Source organism: Lepidochelys olivacea (genome assembly GCF_965140295.1).
Source record: "Lepidochelys olivacea isolate rLepOli2 genome assembly, chromosome: 2".
Taxonomy (NCBI): domain Eukaryota; kingdom Metazoa; phylum Chordata; order Testudines; family Cheloniidae; genus Lepidochelys; species Lepidochelys olivacea.
In genome coordinates this window covers 148,953,538-148,977,923 of record NC_140412.1, presented here as the reverse complement: position 1 = coordinate 148,977,923, position 24,386 = coordinate 148,953,538, and the positions used below count along the sequence as shown (strand labels likewise).

General features: G+C 42.3%; 1 protein-coding gene across 1 annotated transcript in view; it reads left to right on the top strand.

Moving 5' to 3' along the window:
* The window catches only part of LPCAT1 (lysophosphatidylcholine acyltransferase 1), a gene marked incomplete at its 5' end in the record, with an annotated part of 126,999 nt that overhangs the window by 6,053 nt on the left and 96,560 nt on the right, over positions 1 to 24,386 (top strand). The window contains 2 exons of the mRNA XM_084621098.1: positions 10,389 to 10,531; positions 11,580 to 11,794. Of these exons, the coding sequence (XP_084477224.1) occupies positions 10,389 to 10,531; positions 11,580 to 11,794 (358 nt within the window). The remainder of the gene's footprint in view (positions 1 to 10,388; positions 10,532 to 11,579; positions 11,795 to 24,386) is intronic.

The window sequence follows — 24,386 nt, the reverse complement described above, 5'->3', positions numbered from 1 at the left end:
TCCACCACAACTACACCCAGGGAGCCAGTTGGAGGAGTGGTTTTGTGATAGAGCATTTGGAATGGGAGGTTTTGGAGCTGGAGAGGCACCTGGCTGCTTGCCCTGGGGATCCATCTGTCTGCAGAGTGTGTCGGGAGAAGCAGGGTGGGCTCTGGGCTCTAAATGACCATGGGCCAAAGGTACTTTTGTTCAGTTTTGTTCAGTTTCAGTAGCTCCTTCAGGAGATGGATTCTGATTCCCACTTTTTCTATACACTGGAGAGTAAGAGCAGTGCCAAAAACCACATTTCATGGCAGGGGTTGGCACAGTAGTGATGTGTGAGAAAGGTTGAGCACTTTCTGTGCTAACTTCTCCCCACATCTGACCAATGTTGATGCTTACAGAGTCCTCTGGGGTAAAATCCGTATGGTCAGTGTAGGTGACAGGGACTGGTTGGAGCTTTCTCTCTCTTTTGGAAATCCTTTGTCTGATGCCCACCAATAAATCTCTGGGTGTTGGTAGGCTGAGGGTGGAGTTCTGTCACGTGTGCTGGGATATGTTGTCTTGGACCTGTCGTGTTCACACTGCTGCCAAAGAAGGGGGCCTTTGATGACCTGAGGAATTGGCATTTGATATTGCTACTAAGCACAGATTGCAAGATCGCATTGAAGGCTGTGTCACTAAGGCTGAAGTCCTTGTGGGCAGACCTGGTCCACTCCAACCAGACCTATGCTTTTCTGGGCCAGATAGTCTTCAGTAATCTATATCTAGTCTAGGACCACCTTCATGTGGTGTGTAGGGATGGTCTGTCACTTGCCCACTTCTCCTTTGATCAGAAGATGGCGTTTGACATTGGTGGATCAGGGTATCTCATGGACATTCTCCTGGTGTTCAGATTCCTCCAGGTGATGTATACTTCTGAGGAGTGTTTGATAAAGGTCAGATGGACCCTGACCGAGCCTGACATCTTCAGTCAAGAAGTGCGTTCAGACTGCCTGCTCTGCGACCAACTGTATGCCAGTACCATTGAGCCCTTCCTTCATTTACTCTGCCGCTCTCTTGGTGGTCACTTTTCTGCCACTAATCCCTTCCTACTGTGGAAAATTGTCTGACCGTCTGCGGAAATGGACGGGGCTACTCCAGTACCTTTCCCTTTGTTGGAGGGTGCTGGTTATTAACCAGCTGGTCCTGTCCATGCGCTGCTACTAGTTCAAAATTGACAGCCTTCCCCCAGGGACCCTAGCCAGCTCCAGAGTATGATCCTGGAGTTCTGTCTGGGGAACCATTGGAGGTTCTTGAGCCTCCCTCCAGGAAAGGATGCATAGGCCATGATCTGGATGTACAGCCAGGTCCACACTTTCTGCTTTGAGGCCCTTCAGAGATTCTTTTATGGTGCATGGAATGCCTTCCTCTGAGGGCTCCAATGTCACTCCCAGCTCTTTAATCTCCCCCTGAGAGGTCTCTCTCGAGACCTCGGAGTTGCTAGTCTTTTCTCAGGACCTGGAAACTATTTTCAGTGAACAGGTCTGTAGTGGCCACTGACAGGGAAGACCTCCTCACAGACCTCCTGTTACAAAACACACACTTTGGCGTGTGGGTGGTGGAGTCCCCCTTGGTGCACTGAAAGATGGCTCTAGCTGGCATCACCCGAATCGGAGACAAGGACTATGGTCGGAGGGACTGGGTGAACCTTGTGGCACTTGGCCAGTGCATTGGGTTACCCATCCCTTCTGTACCCTGTCATGTTCCAGGAGGTGAGAGTAGCCTGGTCCCCTGCCTATTTCGCTTATCTTGAGTAGGTCCTGCAAGAAGGCATTCCCCACCCATCCCTCTCTTTTGATGCTCCAGAGCTCGTCATTGGGTGTTGCCCTATGAGCCCCTCTTTCACTCCGCTGAATGCCTTTGATGCACCACTTGAGCAAGCTGAAATGACATCCAGCTGGTCTTTCACTGAACCACACCCCAGGAACATCTCTATGCGTTTGTACTCCCAACCAAGTGATGGGACCTGCTGCCACCTGTAGTCCTAAGCGCTCTATGGAGTCATGAGCTCGGGTGCATGGCTGACATGGTTCATGAAGTCTTCTGACAGTTGCCCGTTTTGCAGCGAGAAGGAGGCCCTGGTTTTGACAATCAGGGTCCATACACCCCAGGGAGAAAACGGGGGGCCTCAGCTGCTAAAAAATAAGCAATTGAGCCAGTTGGTTGTAGACAAAATTGTTGTGTATTAAAATATGTTGAGTTAAGTTTATTTGTGAAAGCTTGTAATGTCGTAAACTTGATGGTCATTACGAGATGTATACATGTTGTAGTTATGAGTGCATGCATGTATATGTGTGGCAAAAACTGTAACTATAGTGAAACTACAGTATCACATCACAGCAGTGTAGTGAGGCAGTCAGGCAGGGAGGGCACCTCCCAGACTAAGTGTTTACACAAAACTGGCTCCAAGCACCTAGCATTGTGCAGCCAGAAAGAGAAAATGCTAAGCCATTAAAGTTAATTGGAAAACATTGGAACAACTTGAAACTGAAAAGAACCCCTCAGCCTGGGAAACTTGCCCAGCTCTGTGTAACCATGAATTACCATGGAATGTGTGTGCGAGGAAAAGGAGAAAAAAAAAAAAAAAGAGAACCCTGCAAACCCTATTAAAAGAGAGGGCACTTGATGTGAAGGCTATCCAGAAACTGAGCGCCAACATTTAAGCTAGCTGCTGTCCATGAAATACTGGATCCTCTCCTGTGCTGTCGGGGAATGGCTTCACTGGCACTTTTGCTGCACAATGAGGTAGTACCCTCCATGTGGCATGATTTGATACAAAAACAGAATGGCACCCTCCATGGAGCTGTATGGAGGGTGCCATCTTATAGAGGAAAGATGCATCCTCCTCACAGTGTGACCTTGCAGGATCCGTATGTGCTTGGCCACACTGGCAGGGATGGAATACCTGCATGTCAAATATTAGGATTGCACCACTGATCCCCTCTAGGTCAGAGGGCACACTGGGAAACTGTTCAGAGACAATATGTAACTTGTATTAGAAACAGGAACTGAGGTATTATGTAAAGCCTGATATTGCACCTTTATTTTCTGTATAACTTGTATGTGTTTGCTTTTCCTTACCATTTCATCTTTGATTCTGTGATTTTTCTGTTAAATAAACTTTTTGTTTACTTTTAACTCAAGCTGGTCTCTGTTGTGCAAACTGTGTGGATTGTGTGTGCATGCCAAAGTGAACTGATAGTTGAAGGCAGGTTTCACATCTTTGAGGATGAACCAAAGGGAAAAAGTCTGAGTATCTGGTAGTTAAGAATGCAGAGACAGGTTTGGGGGGGGACTCGGGGCCAGAAGGGATTGTTGAGGTCACCCTGAAAGAAGTAACTATGGTGGTGGAAGCCATGGTGGAACCATTATGCTTGTAGGCTGGCTACTGGTGTCAGAATGGTGAACCACAGCAGCTTAGCATTAAGACATCCAATGTTAGAAGGCAGGTGGTAACAGAACCCTCTGTTCTGGGTGATCCCCAAAATGTTATAGTGGCACAGTTGTTACAGGGCTTGCACCACAATGTCAGTGAACGGAGGTTTGCACATGAAACACTTGTGGTAACAGACCCTAATGGATCCTAAAGTAAGGAAGCAAAGTACAAGCTTACAGTTTATTTCATAGAATATTAGGGTTGGAAGAGACCTCAGGAGGTCATCTAGTCCAATCCCCTGCTCAAAGCAGGACCAACACCAACTAAATCATCCCAGCCAAGGTTTTGTCAAGCTGGGCCTTAAAAACCTCTAAGGATGGAGATTCCAACACCTAGATGGAGATTCTAACACCAAGTCTATCAACACCATGGAGATTCCAACACCTAGTAACCCATTCCTGTGTGTCACCAACCTCCTAGTGAAATAATGTTTCCTAATATCCAACCTAGATCTCCCCCACTGCAACTTGAGACCATTGCTTCTTGTTCTGTCATCTGCCACCACTGAGAAAAATCTAGCTCCATCCTCTTTGAAACCCGTCTTCAGGTAGTTGAAGGTTACTATCAAATCCCGCCTCACTCTTCTCTTCTGCAGACTATATAACCCCAGTTCCCTCAGCCTCTCCTTGTAAGACATGTGCCCCAGCCCTGTAATAATTTTTGTTGCCCTCCACTGGACTCTCTCCAATTTGTCCACGTCCCTTCTGTAGTGGGGGGACCAAAACTGGATGCAGTACTCCATGTGTGGAATAAAGGGGAATAATCACTTCCCTCAACAAAAATGGCTGCTTGAACACCTTTTAGGAGCAGTGGGCACTGTCTAGGGTTTTCTGCTTAGAATTCCACTCTGGATCCCTTGTTTTGGCCCTTTGACTTCGATTCCTGTCACTAGTTTCTTAGTTTTTGTCCCTTAAACTCAGCTGTGGCCTGGGCTTTGTGGTTCCCTCCTTCTCCCACCTCAATTGAGGGACTGGCCTTTAGTTTTTGGCAGGCCTAGGCCCACCCATCCTAGTTTTCACTTTCCAGTTTTCACAACAAATGAGGCAAACATTTGGCAGACAATAGCTTCTTTCTCTATACTCCTGCAGAGCGCCATCCATCCATCTTGTGCACTGAATGAGGCAGGGGTACTGTGAGGAAAAATAGTGTGTAATCATTTAAAGACCGTATTAGAAGGCATACGGACAAGGATATTTTGCGTACTTGACTTCACAACTGTAACACACTTTTAATGTATTTTTTATATAATTTGATGCTTTAAAAAAGCAAACTGAAAACTGCAAATTCTATCAAGTGACTCCTATTACTGACTCCTTCATATGTTACCAAGAGTGTCGGAACTTTTAAATCCACGCCACAGTGCTCTAAGCATTGCAGACCCCTTTGAGTGCCTTGTGGAGAAAACAGGCACCTTTGTAATTTTGTCTGAATACATTTCTCTCTTACTACTTGTCTGCTGTTTTTAAGGCAGTTTTCTGAACAATACATAGCAAACGACTACAGACCTGTCACAGTATGTAGAGCAGCTAAGAGGAGTAGCTAGTACAAGGAAACAGGCATGTGTAATTCCATGGACAAGTTAGTGGTAGAAAGGTGAGGGATTTGTCATTTGAGTAAAAATCTACAGAATCATAATTTCAGTGGCATTACCTTCTGCAGTGTTCAGTGTACTTACTGCCACCAAACTCCTGGCTCCGAGCTCCAAGTCCTCCAGTTGCTGGAAATCTTCTAATCGGAAATAGGTTGTTTGGTATAATTTAAAAGCCCTTTCTTCTAGGAACATAATGGTACCAAACTTGACAAATCTAGAACAATTATGTAGATATATATTCAAGAAAATATTTAAAAATCAACTTACTGATTTTTATTTAAGCAATATGTTGCTTAAATAAAAAAAAAATCTTTGGTAATCCTAGGGAAGGTAGCTTTGACATGTAGGACTGAAAATATTTATTCATCAGTTGTTGCCATCATCATCATCTCCGTTTAGGACACCACTGCTCCTTGTCCATGCTACACTCGTACATCTCTGTACAAGGCAGATTGCTGGCCAAACATTTGCAGGGCGGTGAGAATCTGGTCTTGCAAATGAGCATTTGATTATCTGCATGATTGATTTGGGACACATGGTATTTCATACATAACTGGTGTGATCCAAGACCAATCCATGCCTGATAGTCAAGGGTAGTTTTGGATGATATTCCACTGCTTGATAATTTGCCCTCTTGTTAGCAGGTATACTTATTCACTGTGGCAATTTTTCTCCATTTGTGGTTTTCTTGGAAAACACCCACCAGCAGCTTTGCAGAGAGTGTAGTGTTTGTCTTTAAACAGTAAACTTGGCATATGAATGCCTGCAGTGCATTTCTGACCTCATCAGTGACTGTCTCAGCCATTCTGAGTACCTTCAAAGCAGGAGAGAGTCTTTGGAGGTAGATTCAAATGCCTTCCAGTAAGATAATTTTGTTTTTCCAAACTAAATGGAAGAAATTGCACCTTTTTTTTTTCTTCTGAGTCAGTTTAGTTAAATTAATATAATCCTCCTGTGTGGATGCTCTTAAGATCATTTAGGAGTGACCATACAATGGGCTCATACCAGTTTAACTAAATTGACATACACAGTTTTAACAAAATGTTTTTCTATAAACCCAGGTTTCAGAGTAGCAGCCATGTTAGTCTGTATTCGCAAAAAGAAAAGGAGTACTTGTGGCACCGTAGAGACTAACAGATTTATTTGAGCATAAGCTTTCGTGAGCTACAGCTCACTTCATCGGATGTATTCAGTGGAAAATACAGTGGGGAGATTTATATACACACAGAACATGAAAAAATGGGTGTTATCATACACACTGTAACAAGAGAGTGATCACTGAAGGTGAGTTGTTACCAGCAGGGGGGGGGGGGGGGAGGGAACCTTTTGTAATGATGATCAACATGGGCCATTTCCAGCAGTTGACAAGAACGTCTGAGGAACAGTGCGGGGTGGAGGTGGGGAATAAACATGGGGAAATAGTTTTACTTTGTGTAATGACCCATCCACTCCCAGTTGCTATTCAAGCCTAAGTTAGTTGTGTCCAGTTTGCAAATTAATTCCAATTCAGCAGTCTCTCATTGGAGTCTGGTTTTGAAGTTTTTTTTGTTGAAGAATTGCAACTTTTAGGTCTGTAATCGAGTGACCAAAGAGATTGAAGTGTTCTCCAACCGGTTTTTGAATGTTATAATTCTTGACATCTGATTTGTGTCCATTTATTCTTTTACGTAGGGACTGTCCAGTTTGACCAATGTACATGGCAGAGGGGCATTGCTGGCACATGATGGCATATATCACATTGTAGATGTGCAGGTGAACGAGCCTCTGATAGTGTTGCTGGTGTGATTAGGCCCTATGATGGTGTCCCCTGAATAGATATGTGGACACAGTTGGCAATGGGCTTTGTTGCAAGGATAGATTCCTGGGTTAGTGGTTCTGTTGTGTGGTTGCTGGTGAGTACTTGCTTCAGGTTGGAGGGCTGTCTGTAAGCAAGGACTGGCCTGTCTCCCTAGAGCCGTGAGAATGATGGGTCGTCCTTCAGGATAGGTTGTAGATCCTTGATGATGCGTTGGAGAGGTTTTAGTTGGGGGCTGTAGGTGATCTGTTAGTTTCTTTGTTGGGCCTATCGTGTAGTAGGTGACTTCTGGGTACTGTTCTGGCTCTGTCAATCTGTTTCTTCATTTCAGCAGGTGGGTATTGTAGTTGTAAGAATGCTTGATAGAGATCTTGTAGGTGTTTGTCTCTGTCTGAGGGGTTGGAGCAAATGCGGTTGTATCATAGAGCTTGGCTGTAGACAGTGGATCATGTGATGTGGTCTGGATGAAAGCTGGAGGCATGTAGGTAAGTATAGCGGTCAGTAGGTTTCCGGTATAGGGTGGTGTTTATGTGACCATCGCTTATGAGCACTGTAGTGTCCAGGAAGTGGATCTCCAGGCTGAGGTTGATGGTGGGATGGAAATTGTTGAAATCATGGTAGAATTCCTCATGGGCTTCTTTTCCATGGGTCCAGATGATGAAGATGTCATCAGTGTAGCGCAAATAGAGTAGGGGCATTAGGGGACCGGAGCTGAGGAAGTGTTGTTCTAATTTTTGTTATAAACTGGGGACAGATCAAGGTCTTTCTCCTCCTCTGTTACTCCCAAGTGGAGTATTGGTTGATCACAGGATGACTGTGAGCCACCAATGTGATATGGCCGTGAAAAAAGCTAATGCGCTCTTGGGATGCATCAGGCGAGGTATTTCCCATAGAGATAAGGAGCTGTTCATACCATTATACAAGGCACTGGTGAGACATCATCTGTAATATTGTGTGCAGTTCTGGTCTCCCATGTTTAAGAAAGATGAATTGAAACGGGAACAGGTACAGAGAAGGGCTACTAGGATGATCCGAGGAATGGAAAACCTGTCTTATGAAAGGAGACTCAAGGAGCTTGGCTTGTTTAGTCTAACCAAAAGAAGGCTGAAAGGAGATATGATTGCTCTCTATAAATATATCAGAGGCATAAATACCATGTAGGGAAAGGTTTCAGAGTAACAGCCGTGTTAGTCTGTATTTGCAAAAAGAAAAGGAGTACTTGTGGCACCTTAGAGAGTAACCAATTTATTTGAGCATAAGCTTTCGTGAGCTACAGCTCACTTCATCGGATATATACTGTGGAAAATACAGAAGATGTTCTTATACATACAAACCATGAAAAAATGGGTGTTTACCAGTACAAAAGGTTTTCTCTCCCCCCCACCCCATTCTCCTGCTGGTAATAGCTTATCTAAAGTGATCACTCTCCTTACAACGTGTATGATAATCAAGCTGGGCCATTTCCAGCACAAATCCAGGGTTTAATAGGAAGGAAAAGAATTATTTAAACTGAGTACCAATGTGGAAACAAGAACAAATGGATATAAACTGGCCATCAGGAAGTTTAGACTTGAAATTAGACAAAGGTTTATAACCATCAGAGGAGTGAAGTTTTGGAACAGCCTTCCAAGGGAAGCAGTGGGGGGAAAAGACATATCTGGCTTCAAGACTAAGCGTGATAAGTTTATGGAAGGGATGATATGATGGGATAGCCTAATTTTGGCAATTAATTGATCTTTGACTATTAGCAGTAGATATGCCTAATGGCCTGTGATGGGATGTTAGATGGGGTGGGATCTGAGTTCCTACAGAGAATTCTTTCCTGCGTGTCTGGCTAGTGAGTCTTGTCCACATGCTCAGGGTTTAGCTGATCGCCATATTTGGGGTTGGGAAGGAATTTTCCTCCAGGGCAGATTGTCAGAAGCCCTGGGGGTTTTTCACTTTCCTCTGCGGCGTGAGGCACGAGTCGCTTGCTGGCGGATTCTCTGGATCTTGAAATCTATAAACCATGATTTGAGGACTTCAGTAGCTTAGACATAGGTTAGGAGTTTGTTACAGGAGTGGGTGGGTGAGATTCTGTGGCCTGTGTTGTGCAGGAGGTCAGACTAGATGATCATAATGGTCTCTTCTGACCTTAAAGTCTGTGATGCTATGTGAGGTATCAGGGGAAAGGTTATGATCTGCTGAAACCCACTGTTCCATCTAATATATGTCGTTTATGCATATGAAGTTATGAGAATTGTGTTGTATGATGGTCACTAAAATGTGTTGTGGGTTTGGGAAGAGCCCAGATACTAGCTTCCCAAAGACAGTAACCAGGGGGATAACCAATGCCCGGGCTGGTGTTGAACAACTGTCAAAAGCCATTGTCCAACAAGGGAGCTACAATGCAGTGACTCACTTGCCCAACGCCACACCAGGGGAATTGCTCAACCTTGCAATGCACACCAGATATCCCTGGACTTCTCTTCTCCAAGCACATGGACTAAGGGTATAAAACAGAACACAATGGCCCCATGCTTTGCCTTTTCTCTTCTGCCTACCTACGCTGCAAGCAACAAGGACGCTCAGAAGACTGAAGACTCCAACAGAGGAGACTGGTCCAAGTTTAAGAGACAAACCTGTATATTAAGGACTGTAAGATCCAGTGGGGTGAGAACATTGCTTGATCTAAATACTTTCTAGTGTGATAAGGGTTAAGGTTCAGACTGCATGCTTATATTTTCTTTTCTTTTCTTTTGGTAGCCACTCTGACTTTTTGCGTATCACTTGTAATCACGTAAAAACTGTCTTTTGTAATCAGTAAACTTGTTTTACTGTTTATCTTTACCAGTGAGTTTGCCTGAAGTGCTTGGTAAATCTGCTCAGGTTTACAAATGCTGGTATATATCTACTTTCCATTGATGAAGTGGTGAACCAATTAATAAACTTGCATTACTCAAGAAAGGGACTTGAACAGCGCAAGACGGTATAATCTGAGGTACAAGGCTGGGAGCTTGGGGGATTTCTCTGGTGCTTTTCTCTGTGTGATTTCATGAGTGGTTCATGCAATCTAGCTGGGTGTGGGGCTCCACATGCTGTTGTGCTGAGAGATAACAGTGCCTGGAGGGGTTCGCTGCTTGTCACTAGCAAAGCATTGTGAGAGAGAGCCCTGGCTGGAGAGTTAAGGTGGCACAGTTGTGCCACAGTCCCAGGCTGCACCCTGGGGATCCCATCACAATGTACTTTTAGTGTAACTTTGTGTGTAATATATAATATATTTTTCATATAATAACAAAAGTATATTTTTTTATTTTTCAAATGATTGACCCTTTTTGTCTCAAAATTTATTTAAGGAAAAAAATAGTTAAGAATTCACCCTTACGCATGGAAATTTTTTTTTTTAACTAACATTCTTTTTAAGTTTCAGAGTGGTAGCTGTGTTAGTCTGGATCAGCAAAAACAACTGAGACCTTGTTCTTTTTAAGTGTTTCTTAAAATAGTAAACTTTTTTCCCATCAATCTAGATTACATATTAAAATAACAAAATTGTTTGGGTTTTGCAGATTGCCTTCATGACCTTGACTTTGTTCCCCATCCGACTCTTTTTTGCTGCTTTTATGATGTTACTGGCCTGGCCTTTTGCATTCATTGCTTCAATGGGATCTGCTGAGAGAGAACTGGAAAGGCCTCTCTCCTGGTGGCGAAAGTGAGTCAATGCATTCGTTGATTTGGTAAAGCATACACTGCGGTACAATAAATAGATAACCATTATATAACTTAGCAGCTTCAAGGAGAGAAGTCCTGGAATAACCTGACAGTACTAGACAGTTTTCTTTTTAATATGGGAAAGGCAAATCTGTGGCAAGTGTAAAATCTATCATTTTTGAGAAGTTAAAAAAATGAGAAGTTAAAAATATGTGAATTGACGAATACATATCTGCATTATCAGTTGGCCCTTAGATTGCAGAGAAAGAGGGGGATTTAACTTGGTTTTGTGAAGCACAATTTTTGCAGTGTCATTTTAATATTCTTTAACTTGCATTATTTCTATAAATATCTATTTCTCCTTACTGCAAAGAAGGTTTTCTGGAAAGGTTAAGAAACCACCAACAGTTATGTAATTTTTAAATTAAGGTCTCTGCTAAAGTCAAGATGACATTTTATAGAAAATATTCTTAATAACCTTAAAGGTCTGTACCCAGTGATGGTTTTCTTAGTGGTCAAAATCAGTTAGTGTTCATTGCTTCAAAATTGGGGATTTCTGTGTAAGAAAGATGCCTAAAATACTCAGGAATTAAATAAAATATAACTGAACTAGATGCTGTTGGTTTGAAAATGGCTTACACATGTTCAGAAAATGAGAACAAAATAACTTTAATAAATGTTTCTGGTTCAATAAAACAGAATACTTAGGTTTGGAAGGATTAGATTTTTATTGATAAATGTCAGTAAACATCAATTTCACCATATACATACAAATCAATAAAAACATTTCCATTGATTATCAAAATTTTCATGTAAGCTAAGTAAGAAAAGGCTTGGTACAAATGGAATAGCAAATGAACAGTAAAAACAGATATAATGTATTGTTTTAAGTATATTTGCTTTGTATATCTTGATGTGATATTGAAAATGTGTTTTAACTGTTTAAAGCTTTAATTTCTTGAATATACACAACACATTGATTTAAAAACAATGTTTGTAACACTTTTACATTACTGAAGTAATGTAACCATTATCTAAATTGTTTACAGAGTAGTGGACTTTTTGCTGAAAGCAATCATGAGAACAATGTGGTTTGCTGGAGGATTCCATTGGATAAATGTAAAGGGCAGACAGGCTTTACCAGCAGAAGCAGCAATATTAACTCTGGCTCCACATTCCTCATACTTCGATGCCATTCCTGTGACCATGACTATGGCTTCCATTGTGATGAAGGCAGAAAGCAAAGATATTCCTGTATGGGGAAGTAAGTTCAGTTAGTCAAAATTTTATTTTCCAAGTAAGATTAAAAATAAAGTCCTAGAAATGTCATGACTGCATATTAAATTTGGCAGATCGGGGATGGACCGTAAGCAAAGCAACAAAGTTGTTAGAACAAGTGAGGAAGTAAAATTTTACAGGGTTGTTTTGATTATTAAATGAGTTAACTGAAAAATATGACATGGTTGTTTCAAAAGGTAAATGACTGTAGGAAGCAAAACCAAATATTCCACAGAATCCAGAGGTAAGTCATGAATTCAAGTTTTTCAGAACACAACATCCAGAGGGCAGAGTGTGGACTGTAAGAGCAGGGAGAGAGACAACTGTTTAAAGTTCTGGTATGTAGGGACACTGTAGAACAAGTCCACCCAGAATTTCTTTCCTTTGATTTTTCCACTTGAGGAAGCTGGTCTCGTGAAAGGAAGAGACCTAGGTGGAATGGAGGGACATATTTCTTCTGACTGAGATAGGGGAGGCTGATTGTCCCTCCTGCACCAAGCACGTGGCTCTAGGCAATGGTGCTACAGATCTGAGAGAGAGGCAGACTGGGGTGGTTTGGAGTTTGGTCACTAGAAACATAGATGGCTCAGAGATACCAGTTCTTCAGCTATCTTGCAAACAGCTAAACAAACTTCTAGTCAGTGTGGGACGAAGCCTGTGGTTGTGGTACATATTGATGACATAAGGAGGTATAGGAGAGAGGTTGTGGAAGCTGAATTCAGATTGTTAGGAAGGTCACTGGTTGGAAGCATTTCAGAGAAAAGCTACTAGTTTCATGCACGGGGTCAGCTAGACAGAGCTCAGCATCTCAGTGTATGGATATAAAGACCTATAAAAAGAGAGTGGGTTTAAATTAGACACTGGATGGGGTACACTTTGGGATAGAGAGAGCCTAGATAGATGCGATGAATTCCACCTTAATCAAGAGGAACCAGACTATTGACACATATGAATAATAAAGTTTTTGGGACTTGGTTAAACTGGAAATTGGAGCAGAACTGACAAATGTTGAGCAATCAAGTCTGATGAAGACATCTGTTAGAGAAGTCAGTGATACAGATGTATCTCTATATCAAGTGAAGGATAGGCTAGAACTACAGCAGAACCGGAAACGTCAAGGTCACAGAGCCAAATTCTGTTAAATTAAGTCAGAATACTAAAGACTTTTGTAGAAGTAGACACATGGTTAAAAACAAAAACTACAAATTTCTGAATATAAGTGAATGAATCCTAAAAGCAAAAAATAGTTCATCTGAAAGTAGAAGAGGATCTTGCTATAAGAGTGATTACTGAAATGTGGTGGAATGACAAAAATCGGTGGGATATTATATCTGCCTAAATTCCACAAAGGAAGGCTAGATTGTGTAGAAGAAAGTACTTCTGTTTAAAAGATTACGTAGTGATCGAAGTTCCAAGGAGATGTGATCATGAAGTTGAATCTGTAGGGATACATAGAGTGAAGATAAAATTCAAATTTGACAGGTACAAAGTAATGCACACTGAGTAATTCAAATTATTTCCTCTATAAACTTCACTGGGTTCTAAATTAACTGTATTAACCTAAGGAAAAGACTTGGAGCAAAATCCTGCCCCTTTCGAAGTAAAAGGCTAAATTCCCATTGACTTCCCCAGAGCCAGGATTTAATCCGTGAGTGTTGTTATAGACAGGTCCACGAACACTTGTGCTCAATGTCCAGCAGCCGTCAAAAATCAGTCACGCTAGACTGTATAAGAAATTAGATGGAAAAATATGGAAAGCATTATATCATCATGTAAATCAATGGTACATTCTTATTTGGAATACTGCATTCAGTTCTTGTCACCCCCATCTTCACAAGAACAGATTTGGAGAGTGTCTGAACATGGACAATAAGACTGATTAGAAACATGGAAAAGAGAGAAAAGATTGGAACTGTTCATTTTAGAGAGGAGATGAACAGGTGGAGCATAATAAAAAAGGAGTTTGATCAGTAATGTAGTCACCTTTTATGGTAATGAAAGATTAAGGAATGTTCAGTGAAATTGAAAGGTAGCAAATTCAAAACTGGTAAAAAGAAATACAACATACTGTGGTCATTAAAGGGACCAAGAGCTTAACAGGATTCAAAAAAGGATTAGACATTTATATGAATAACAGCAAGTATTTAAAAAATAAATAAGAGCCTTGAATGGGATGTAAATCATTAAATTGCAGGGTATAAACCTACTTCTAACCTTTGGGTTTTAGGAGGAAACTTGCCCTGTAGAGCTGCTTCTTCTGAAGCAGTTGGTAATGCTCATTGTCGCATAGGATACTGGAGTAAATGGAACTACTGGTCTGATTCAGCATGGAAATTCCTGTGTTCCTATCTATATTCTGACTTTGGATATGCTTCATATTGGAGTTATGTTGTTTATGATCCACCAAAACTGGGTCCCTATATTTTTTGGATTGCAGAGTTGATTCTGAGAGATTTTTTTTTTTTTAATAATCTAGTACATTACTTTGAAACTAATGAACACGTTGAAAGGTTTAATTATTTGTATTTTGTCAGTGCTGTGACCTAGAAATAATTTAGTCTGAAATTTGTTTTTGGATTCTTAAGGCTTTGTAGTATGTGATTTTTAGCAGTGGTTTTATTGCAAACAAATTTCTAGAGTTACATCACAACTCTGCAGGGCAGTAAGAAGTTACATATGACTGTCTTAGGAAGGGTGGTCCCCAAATATCTCTGGCTCTGAGTAATTGAATTTTACATAATTGGTAACACCAAAAGCAAGTGGTTAACTGAAGAATTTCAATTTAAGTATTCAGTGTAGATCCCTACTCTTAGGAGGACTTGAACTTCTGACACTGATGGCCAGAATACTCTGGAAAGCAGTGTATGCTCTATGCAGAGCTGAATATTGTGAGATACAAAGAAATGTAGCTCCATTTCCATCTCATACCTTTAGACTAGTATGTGAGGTTTCTGCTCTCTGGCTCCTCAACCTTTTATCATTATGTCTGTTTCTAGGCTGGGCACATTACTGTAAAATAGGATGTAGAAGGCATTTTTGGAGAAAAGTAGATAAACAAGTTATCTTTCATAATTTTAATGTGCTGAAACTGAAAAAAAAAATGTTTACCAGGGTGAAGTTTGAACATTTCACTTTCTAAATTGGAGATGATAATTTAAATACAATTTGAAAAATTAGTATATTTCTATGGTTTTTATTCCACTACATACAGTTATTATATATTCCGCACATTGTTTAGACAAGCATAATTTAACAGTTTCTACATATGCCAATGTGCTTCTTGCAGCTACAGGCTGCAATCTATGCCAGTGTGGCATTTCTGCAGCTACAGCATTGTGATATACATTCTTTGATGCATCCACAGTGGTAATTTCTGTACAGCTGTCAGGTATTGGCTACATTGACATAAGCTTGGGTATCCGTCCTCCATTGTGTTTGGTCCAACCCATATTCTCCAGTGGGATAGCTGCATTTGCTTGCCTCCAGATCATGACTTGAAAGTGAGCTCTTTGGGTGTAATAGCATGGTGCATCTCTAGTTGGGACAGAGCATCTGGTGATAGATACTTGGAGAAGAATATCACCCATGCTTTGTCACAGTTCTTCCTCATCAGGCAAATTGTACGTGTTACAACTCTTCTGCTGAAATGGGAAGGATGATCTACAGAATCAACCAACTTCCTTAAAGTCCCTGTTTCTCCATGAATATTGTCAAAGCCATTTTCTTGCTGTGCCAAGCAATATGGGAAACTGTATCACAGCCTGTCAGGACATGGAAGGAGAGTATTGTTCCTATGTCTGCTTCACGATATACAGGCAGAAGCTTCATTCAGATAGTATGCACAAGAATGTGCATAAAAAAAACCCAAATACAATTTGCTGCAAGGCATTTTGTCAGTGTGCTACTAACAGAAGAACGTCAGTGTCTTTTGCTGACATGATGACACAATCAGCATCTATATGCATATAGTGCAGTACAGTCCTGGTGTCTGCCTCTTCATGGTCAGCTTTGCAACTCACTTGTGTCCACAGGTGGGTTTGATGTACGGTCTTCTTTGAACCCTCCGGATATGAAAATTGTTTTGGTATGTGGAGCATTGGGTAGGAGTTTTTCAGAGATGAAAGAAGGCAGATCAGCTTTATTTTTCGGATGGGTCAAGTGGTCTGGTGAGCAGTTGAGTGGAACAAATCTGCCTTCAATCATTTTCCAAATTGTTCTAGAAGCTTTGGAGCACTTCTGTTGCATCATTCCGTTAATAGAATCCTGTGTGTACTTGTCAAAGGTATAGTCCTGCTGAAATGCTGTCCAGAATGATGAACTCACTCCACAAAAACGTTTGCAAGGTTTCCAATGATTGTACATTGAAGAGGTTTTCCTAGTGCCATTACATGTTTTTGGCTATCCATCACCAGAGAGGATGTACTATCAAGTGTTATCTCACAAGGAGAAGGATCTCTGGTTAACATGTCTATCATAACAGGCTTATTTCTAACTTCAGACACCTGTTTACCTCAGCAAGAGTAAATGGAACTAGCATTAGCTCAGGACACAATGTCCTTATAGGCAGTAACTATGCACTTAGTATCAGAAGATCAGCCTTTATTGTGACTATCTTGTCTTTGCTTTTCATTTCTTTTCCAGCTGCATAGAGGGAGGAAAATGTCAGAGCCCTTGTCCTTTTCATGGAATTTGGTTTGGGCACTTCCTTCCTTTGGTGTCATGAGCCTTTCCTGAACAAAGATATTAAGGGCATTTCTGCACTACGAAATTAGGTTGATTTTATAGAAGTTGATCTTTAGCAACTGATTTTATACAGTTGATCATGCATGTCCCCACTAAGCGCATTAGGTCATAGAATCATAGAATATCAGGGTTAGAAGGGACCTCAGGAGGTCATCTAGTCCAACCCCTGCTCAAAGGAGGACCTATCCCCAGTTTTTGCCCCAGATCCCTAAATGGCCCCCTCAAGGATTGAACTCACAATCCTGGGTTTAGCAGGCCAATGCTCCAACCATTGAGCTATCCCTCCCCCTCACTGAGCTATCCCTCCCCCTCCCCAGGTCAGCGGAGTGCATCCTCATTACCGTGACTAGTATCGACTCAAGGAGTGGTGCACTGTAGGTAGCTATCCCGCAGTCCCCGCTGCCCATTGGAATTCTGGGTTAAGCTCCCAATGCCTGAGGGGGCAAAAACATTGTCACAGGTGCTTTTGGGTACATGCGGTGAGTCTCCCCTCCTCCCTCTCTCGTTGAAAGCAATGGCAAAAAATCATTTTGCGCCTTTTTTCCTGGATTATCCTTGCAGACGCCATAGCACAGCTGTGCACTGCTTTTGTGAACATTGCAAACACTTGCGCATTATCCTGCAGTATGTGCAGAACCTAGCTAGGAGCCGCCGGCATGAGGAAGATTCAGAGGAGGACATGGACACAGACGTTCCTGAAAGCACGGGATGTGGCAGTTGGGATAGCATGGCGGCATGTTGATACAGTGGAACACAGATTTTGGGCCTGGCAAACAAGTACAGGCTGGTGGGAACCGCATAATGTTGCAGTTATGGGATGATTCCCAGTATCTGCGAAACTTTCGCATGCGTAAGGCCACTTTCATGGAACTTGTGAGTAGCTGTCCCCCACCCTGAAGCGCAGGAATACCAAGATGAGACCTGCCCTGACAGTTGAGAAGCGAGTGGCGATAGCCATATGGAAGCTTGCAGTGCCTGACTGCTACGGTCAGTCGGGAATCAATTTGGAGAGGGCAAATCTACCGTGGGGGCTGCTGAGATCCAAGTAGCCAGGGCAATCAATACCCTTCTGCTAAGAAGGGTAGTGACTCTGGGAAATGTGCAGTGCATAGTGGATGGCTTTGCTGCAATCAGGTTCCTTAACTGTGGTGGGGCGATAGGCGGAATGCGCATTCCTATCTTGGCCCTGGACCACCTTGCCAAAGAGTACATAAACCACAAGGGGTACTTCTCAATGGTGTTGCAAGCACCGGTGGATCACAAGGGCCATTTCACCGACATCAATGTGGGATGGTCAGGAAAGGTGCATGACACTCGCATCTTTCTGAACTCCAGGCTGTTTGGAAAGCTGCAAGAAGGGACTTTCTTCCTAGACTGGAAAATTACCATTGGGGATGTTAAATTGCCAATAGTTCATAGAATCATAGAATATCAGGGTTGGAAGGGACCTCAGGAGGTCATCTAGTCCAACCCCCTGCTCAAAGCAGGACCAATCCCCAACTAAATCATCCCAGCCAGGGCTTTGTCAAGCCTGACCTTAAAAACTTCTAAGGAAGGAGATTCCACCACTTCCCTAGGTAATGCATTCCAGTGTTTCAACACGCTCTTAGTGAAAAAGTTTTTCCTAATATCCAACCTAAACCTCCCCCACTGCAACTTGAGACCACTACTCCTTTGTTCTGTCATCTGCTACCACTGAGAACAGTCTAGATCCATCCTCTTTGGAACCCCCTTTCAGGGAGTTGAAAGCAGCTATCAAATCCCCCCCCTCATTCTTCTCTTCCGCAGACCTAGCCTACCCCTTGCTCCCACAGCTCATGATGCCGTACATTGGCAGCCTGGACAGCAGTAAGGAGCAGTTCAGCTATAGGCTGAGCAAGTGCAGAATGGTGGTAGAATGTGCCTTTGGGCGTTTAAAAGGATACTGGTGCAGTTTACTGAGTAGGTTAGACCTCAGTGAAAGCAATATTCCTATTGTTATTGCTGCTTGCTGTGTGCTCCATAATATCTCTGAGAGTAAGGTGGAGATGTTTATGGCGGGGTGGGAGGTGGAGTCTGATCACCTGGTAGCCAATTTTGAACAGTCAGGCATCAGGGCAATTAGAAGAGCACACCGAGACACGCTGCGCATCAGAGAGGCTTTGAAAAACAGTTTCATGACTGACCAGGCTATGGTGTGACAGTTGTGTGTGTTTGTCCTTGATGCAAAGCTGCCCGCTTTGGTGAATGTACTTCCCTGTAAGCTTAAATCCCCCTCCCCCCTTTGACCATTATCTGGCACAGGAAATAAAGTCCTTATTGTTCTGAATCCATTCATTATTTATTAAAAAAAACTTGAGATCACTGGCAACGCTGACTAGTAAAAGGAAGCCTGGGTGTACAAAGCATTTGATAACGGGGTGTGGTGGGGGAGGAGGGAAGGACAAGGCCACATTGCTTATTGTAGCCACACTATAAATCAAAGCTGTTTGAATGACAGCCTTCTGTTGCATGGGCCATCCCCTGGAGTTGAGTGGCAGGGTGCCTGGAGCCAGCCTCCCCCTGTGTTTTTAGGCATCTGGATGAGGAGGATATGGAACTTGGCAAGGAGGGCAGGCGGTTACACAGTGGCTGCAGCAGGGGTCTGTAGTCTAGTTTCCTTTCCTGCAGCTCCACCAGACACCTCATCATGTCTGTTTGCTCCCCCATTAGTATCTCCTCCTGAGTATTACGATCACGCTCACTGTATGCTTTCCTGGCCTCTGCCACCAATGCCTCCATGCATTCAGCTGTTCCGTATCAGTGCAGGAGGATTGCATGAGCTCTGAAAACATGTCATTGCAAGTGCTTTTTTTTTTCACCTTCTAATCTGCGATAACCTCAGGGATGGAGTTGATGCGGGGAGCATAGAAACGCTTGCAGTTGCAGGGGGGAAAAAACGGGAGAGTAGGCTTTACAGAAGATACATTTTTGAGAACAAAAGGGGAGACTCTTTCACAGTGAATCAAGCAATTCACAGCAGACAGTTGTTGAAAGTGCTGTCCAGAACGGTCACATTGGAGCACTCTGGGATAGCTCCTGGAGGCCAATACCATTGAATTGCACAGTGCTGTGTCTACACTACCCGAAATTCAACCCAGGAAGGTTGATTTTAGTGCTGCTCTCCTTGTCAGGGAGGAGTACAGCAGTCAATTTTAAGAGCTCTTTAGATCGGCGGCAGGGGGTTGATTGTTTAGACGCATTCATTATAAAATCGACGTAATGCTGCTAAATTCGACCTGACCTTGTAGTGTAGCATAGTTACTTCTGGCCAAATATTTCCTCATTCAGCAGAGCTTCCTGAGTCACTTTTGTAGCCAAATCTTTCTTTGCAATGTTTTGCAGTGTGCTGGAGGCTGGCTCACTAGTGAATAATTTGAATTTTTGAAGTATCATTAGCTCTTTATTTTCATCAACATGGTCACCTTGCTTTTGTGCTGGTGTTGATTCATTGTATGTCATTTGAAGATCAGATCCAAGACTGAACGATTTGCTGGTTTGGATTGCAATTTGGGTACATAGGTTATAGGAGAGAGCCCATCTGCTGAGTGCTAAGGCCATAATTCCGATACCTTTAATTCCTTCTCTTTTACCAGTGACATTGAGGCACTCTTGAGAGTGATCCAGATCTACCTGAGAAAGGGATGCGATGGAATTTGACAGGCACTAATAATGTTTGTCTCTGAAACAGGCTGAGCATGTAAGACAATTAACTCATAAGTACCATCAAGATGTAAAACAAGTTTTTCTTTGAAGGTTGCCGTATGACTTACAAATGAATGTGGGACCTTTCCACCAGTTTCATTTGAGAGAAAACAATGAATACATACCTGTAAAAGTTCCAAAACACAGCCTTTTTCTGCTCAGTGCTTTAACTCATTTCTAAGCCAGACCATTGCCAAGTCAGTTCCACTGTGAGGGATTTGATGCTTAGTTTTTGTTGCTTTTCTCAAGAAATGCTTATAGCAATTGGGTGGTATTTCCCTTCTGTGATTATAAGGTCACTTACACCAGCTACATATAGACTGAGTTCATGTTCATACTCTGCTACCTCAAGTATTTTTTTTTTCATTTTGAATGTTGTTACAGAAAAGTTTTTTTGTTTGAAATGTCCATCCTGACAGAAAATTCAAAGACTCCAGTTCATTGGGGGAACCTTACTCTGAAGCACTGTTGAGGTTTTGGTGATTGTAAAACAAGATTAGATTTGCTGTTCACCCTTACTGGTTGATGAAGTAGCTTCAACAGATTTACGAAGTCTGCTAATTTTACTGTTATTTGTTTATATTGATAAATGTCTTCATTCAGATGGAAGAGCTATTTGGAGTCTGTCAGTTGCATCCCTGTTTTGGAAATCCCTGAGTTCATCTTGCATTGGCTGCCTCTTGTATTGTAACCAATACCTGTTCCTAGAAGCAGAAATAATCCTTTTTCGTTGTTGGCAAATAATGCAATGTCCATAAGATAAATATTGAGGGATACTTCAGGTATAAGATTGCATCTGTTTCATCTTTAGAATAATGACGATGAAAATAAATATAATTAATAACTACCACATGAATATTGCATACATAATAAATATTTGCTAGTATGTATCTTATGCCATGCCATAGGTATCTAAATCAATACTCAACTCATTTACACTGTAAGCAAAAGCCAGTTAGGTTAGATTAGTGTTTCGGCTAATGATTAGCTAATAATAATTTATATTTTTGAAAGAGGAGAACTTATGGAAATAACTATATCATAGTGTGTTGTGTATGATTCTTTGTGTAATCCTTATCAGTGCATTTAACTCCTCCAAAAATACCTGGAAAAGTAGTTAGTTTACTTAGGTTTTGCAGTGAGAATGACATTTACGACTAACAAAATTTAAGTGCATATCATCACATGACTAGAAGAAGTAGAGTATGATCTTCAGCAGATATCATTCCCTGCATTTTCTGATAGTACAGTATTCCAAATTGGGAATGTATTCCATATTTAGTATCTCTCTTTTACTTTCTGTTTATTTTTTTTAATTACAAATGGTAACCATTTTTCTTTTTTGTTTTTACTTATCTTGAAGTTCAAAATTCAGTTTGGTAAACATCATTTTCAGATTCAGCCCTTGGTTTTAGGATTAGTTATTTATTTAGTTAAAATTCTTTAGTTCCCCCCTCCCCCAACTTCACCCATTGGCAACGAAATACTTCCTCTCAGGCTATTTATGCCTTTGGTGTTCAGGCAAAATCTCTCTAGACTCTGAGTCCTATCTATCCTTCTGTGATGCTTCTGTGCCCCTGAATGATGGGCACATCAAGTGCTTTTCTTGTGGATGAAAACCATATCCCAGATCAGTACTCCATCTGCCACTCCTCAGAAAGGACATAGAGATCCAGGGATATTAATCCCCAGCTTTTCCTGTTCGAGCATTCAATGGGAGCAGCAGATTCTATGATGAGTGAGACCCAAACAGAAGTGGGACTGTGGCCCTGTGAGCTGGGACTCTGATCACCTTGAGCCACTGGTACCAGTGATGTGGATGTGGCTCGAGCATCTGCTGCCTTTCCAGACACCTCTGAGCCCAGCACTGGCTCCTGGTACTGCCTTGAGCTTTTCTAGCTAGGGCAAAAAGAAGCACAGCTCCAAAACTAACTCTAGACATCAGGCTCCCTCTCCGACACAGAGTGGAAAAAAAATTGGTCACCATGTCCATGACTCTTCTAAAGTCACACCTTCTAAATCAGTGACGAGCCTGGCTCTACAATCACTCCTGAGACCCCCTTACTGAGCGTGCCAATAAGTATGTTGCCACTAAACCATATCCAGGGAAGCTCTCCTGCTTTAGTACTGATTTCCTCTGTGCCAGTCTTGGTGTTGCAACCATTGATACCAATCATACTGGTACCAACCAGATTTTCAATATCAGTGGGTTCTTCTGAGTAGGCAACAAGAATCCTAAATCTAGTACCAATTATGATACCAAGACCCACGATACCAATACCTATAGTACTCTCACTCCTATGGGCATTATAGTGCCCCTTCATCCTAGAGCACCAGTAACACCAGGGAAATCTGACTCCTCTTTGACATCTATTCCATCACCTCTTCCTCCCCATCAACCCATTAGGGAGCCATCATCTGAACCCAACCCTTGTTCATCCTCACAGAACCAAGGCTGAGATCTCATTCTCTGGCTAGACTCCGGAGCACAACTAAGCCATCTGAGCCAACATGGGTGACAGGAATAGAGCCCCTAGAGGATTAAGGAGAGGGAAGTGTTGACTACCAAGAGGAAGATGTCTTCTAATCCGCCTGCAGTTCCCTCACTATCTCCTCCCCCGTTCTGGAGGATACTGGAACTTCAAATATCCTTTCCCCTCCAGATGACTTGAAATTCTTCCAAGATCACTTGAGCCATAGTGCTAACACTCTGGACATACAACTCAAAGTTGTCTAAGACAATTGATGACATTTTTTGATAGTCTTCATTCTTCTGCAGCTGACAGACTAACTATGCCAATCAATGGTGGGTTTGAGCCTGTCAAGGCAAATCCATCCTGTATATCTCCCACAACTAAGGCCATGTCTACACTGCTGCAGTTGATGCTCTCTCCCATCGACTCCGGTATTGAAGCTGCCCGAGAAGCATCTCCTGTTGATACAGCACGGTGTAGACACCTTGGTAAGTTGACCTAAGGTACGTTGACTTCAGTTACATTATTCACATACAGAAGTAGCATAACTTAGGTTGACTTACTGTGGTAATGTAGACAAGGCCTAAGAGAGCTGATCAGCATTACTAGCCCTTCCCCTTCCCTCCCACTCAAGAGGTTTCAAATATTTCTACATGAACTAAGCTGTGTGCTGTTAGGTATTTGGAGTACATGAGAAATCTAAACAGCTGGCAGGTCTCAAAATGACATTGTAGGACAATGACCCCAAAAGGCTGGAACTCTTTGGCTGAAAGGTCTGTTCTTCCACCAGTCTCCAAATGCACATAGTAAATTATCAAGTTGTTCTAGTGAAATGTGACTACCTCCAGTGGAATAAAGTGCTTCAGTTTCTGGAAGAGCTGAAGGCCATCTCAACTGGAGGCCAATTTGTCAAGACAGTGTTGCTTCTATCACATCTGCCTGTGCTATGCCTACCTCAGTTTCCATGCACAAATTACCATGATTTCAATGCTCTGGCATTTCTAAAGAAGTCTGGATAATAGAAGACCTGACCTTTAAGGGGCTGCAGCTATTCCACAGCAAGACAGATACTGCTGTCCATACTCCAACTCCAGAGCCACTCTGTGGTCTTTGGGCCTCTATATCTTATCTCTAATCCAAAGACATACAAGTGTCAAGTGCTCTTCAGACAACTTGCTTCTCTTACCAACAACAGAAGACAGTTGGCCTTCTTGAAAAGGCCTCATTGTTCAAGAAGTTCAGCCTCCATTGGTACTATCCACATGGCATCATCAACCAGGCATCAGGTTTGATGACTTTTGACAAGAGCCCTGTACCAATTCTTGTGGATCCCCTCATTTTGGCAAAGCCTTGCCTTTCTTTTGTCAGCATAGGCTGGAATCACGATGGACTGGTGGGTCCTGGAGATAACTGACAAAGACTATTTAGTGTGATTCCATCTCTACATATTCCTCCACCCACTTCCTCATTCCTCTTCAGGGATCCTTCTCATGAGACATCATTAAGAAAAGCAGACTCCCTATTGCAATATGAGCAGTAGAAGAGTTGTTGCAGGAGGTTTTATTGCTCTTATTTTCTCATCTCGAAGAGGTCTCTGCTCCATTCTAAATCTGAGAAGACAAAACAGATTAATCCACC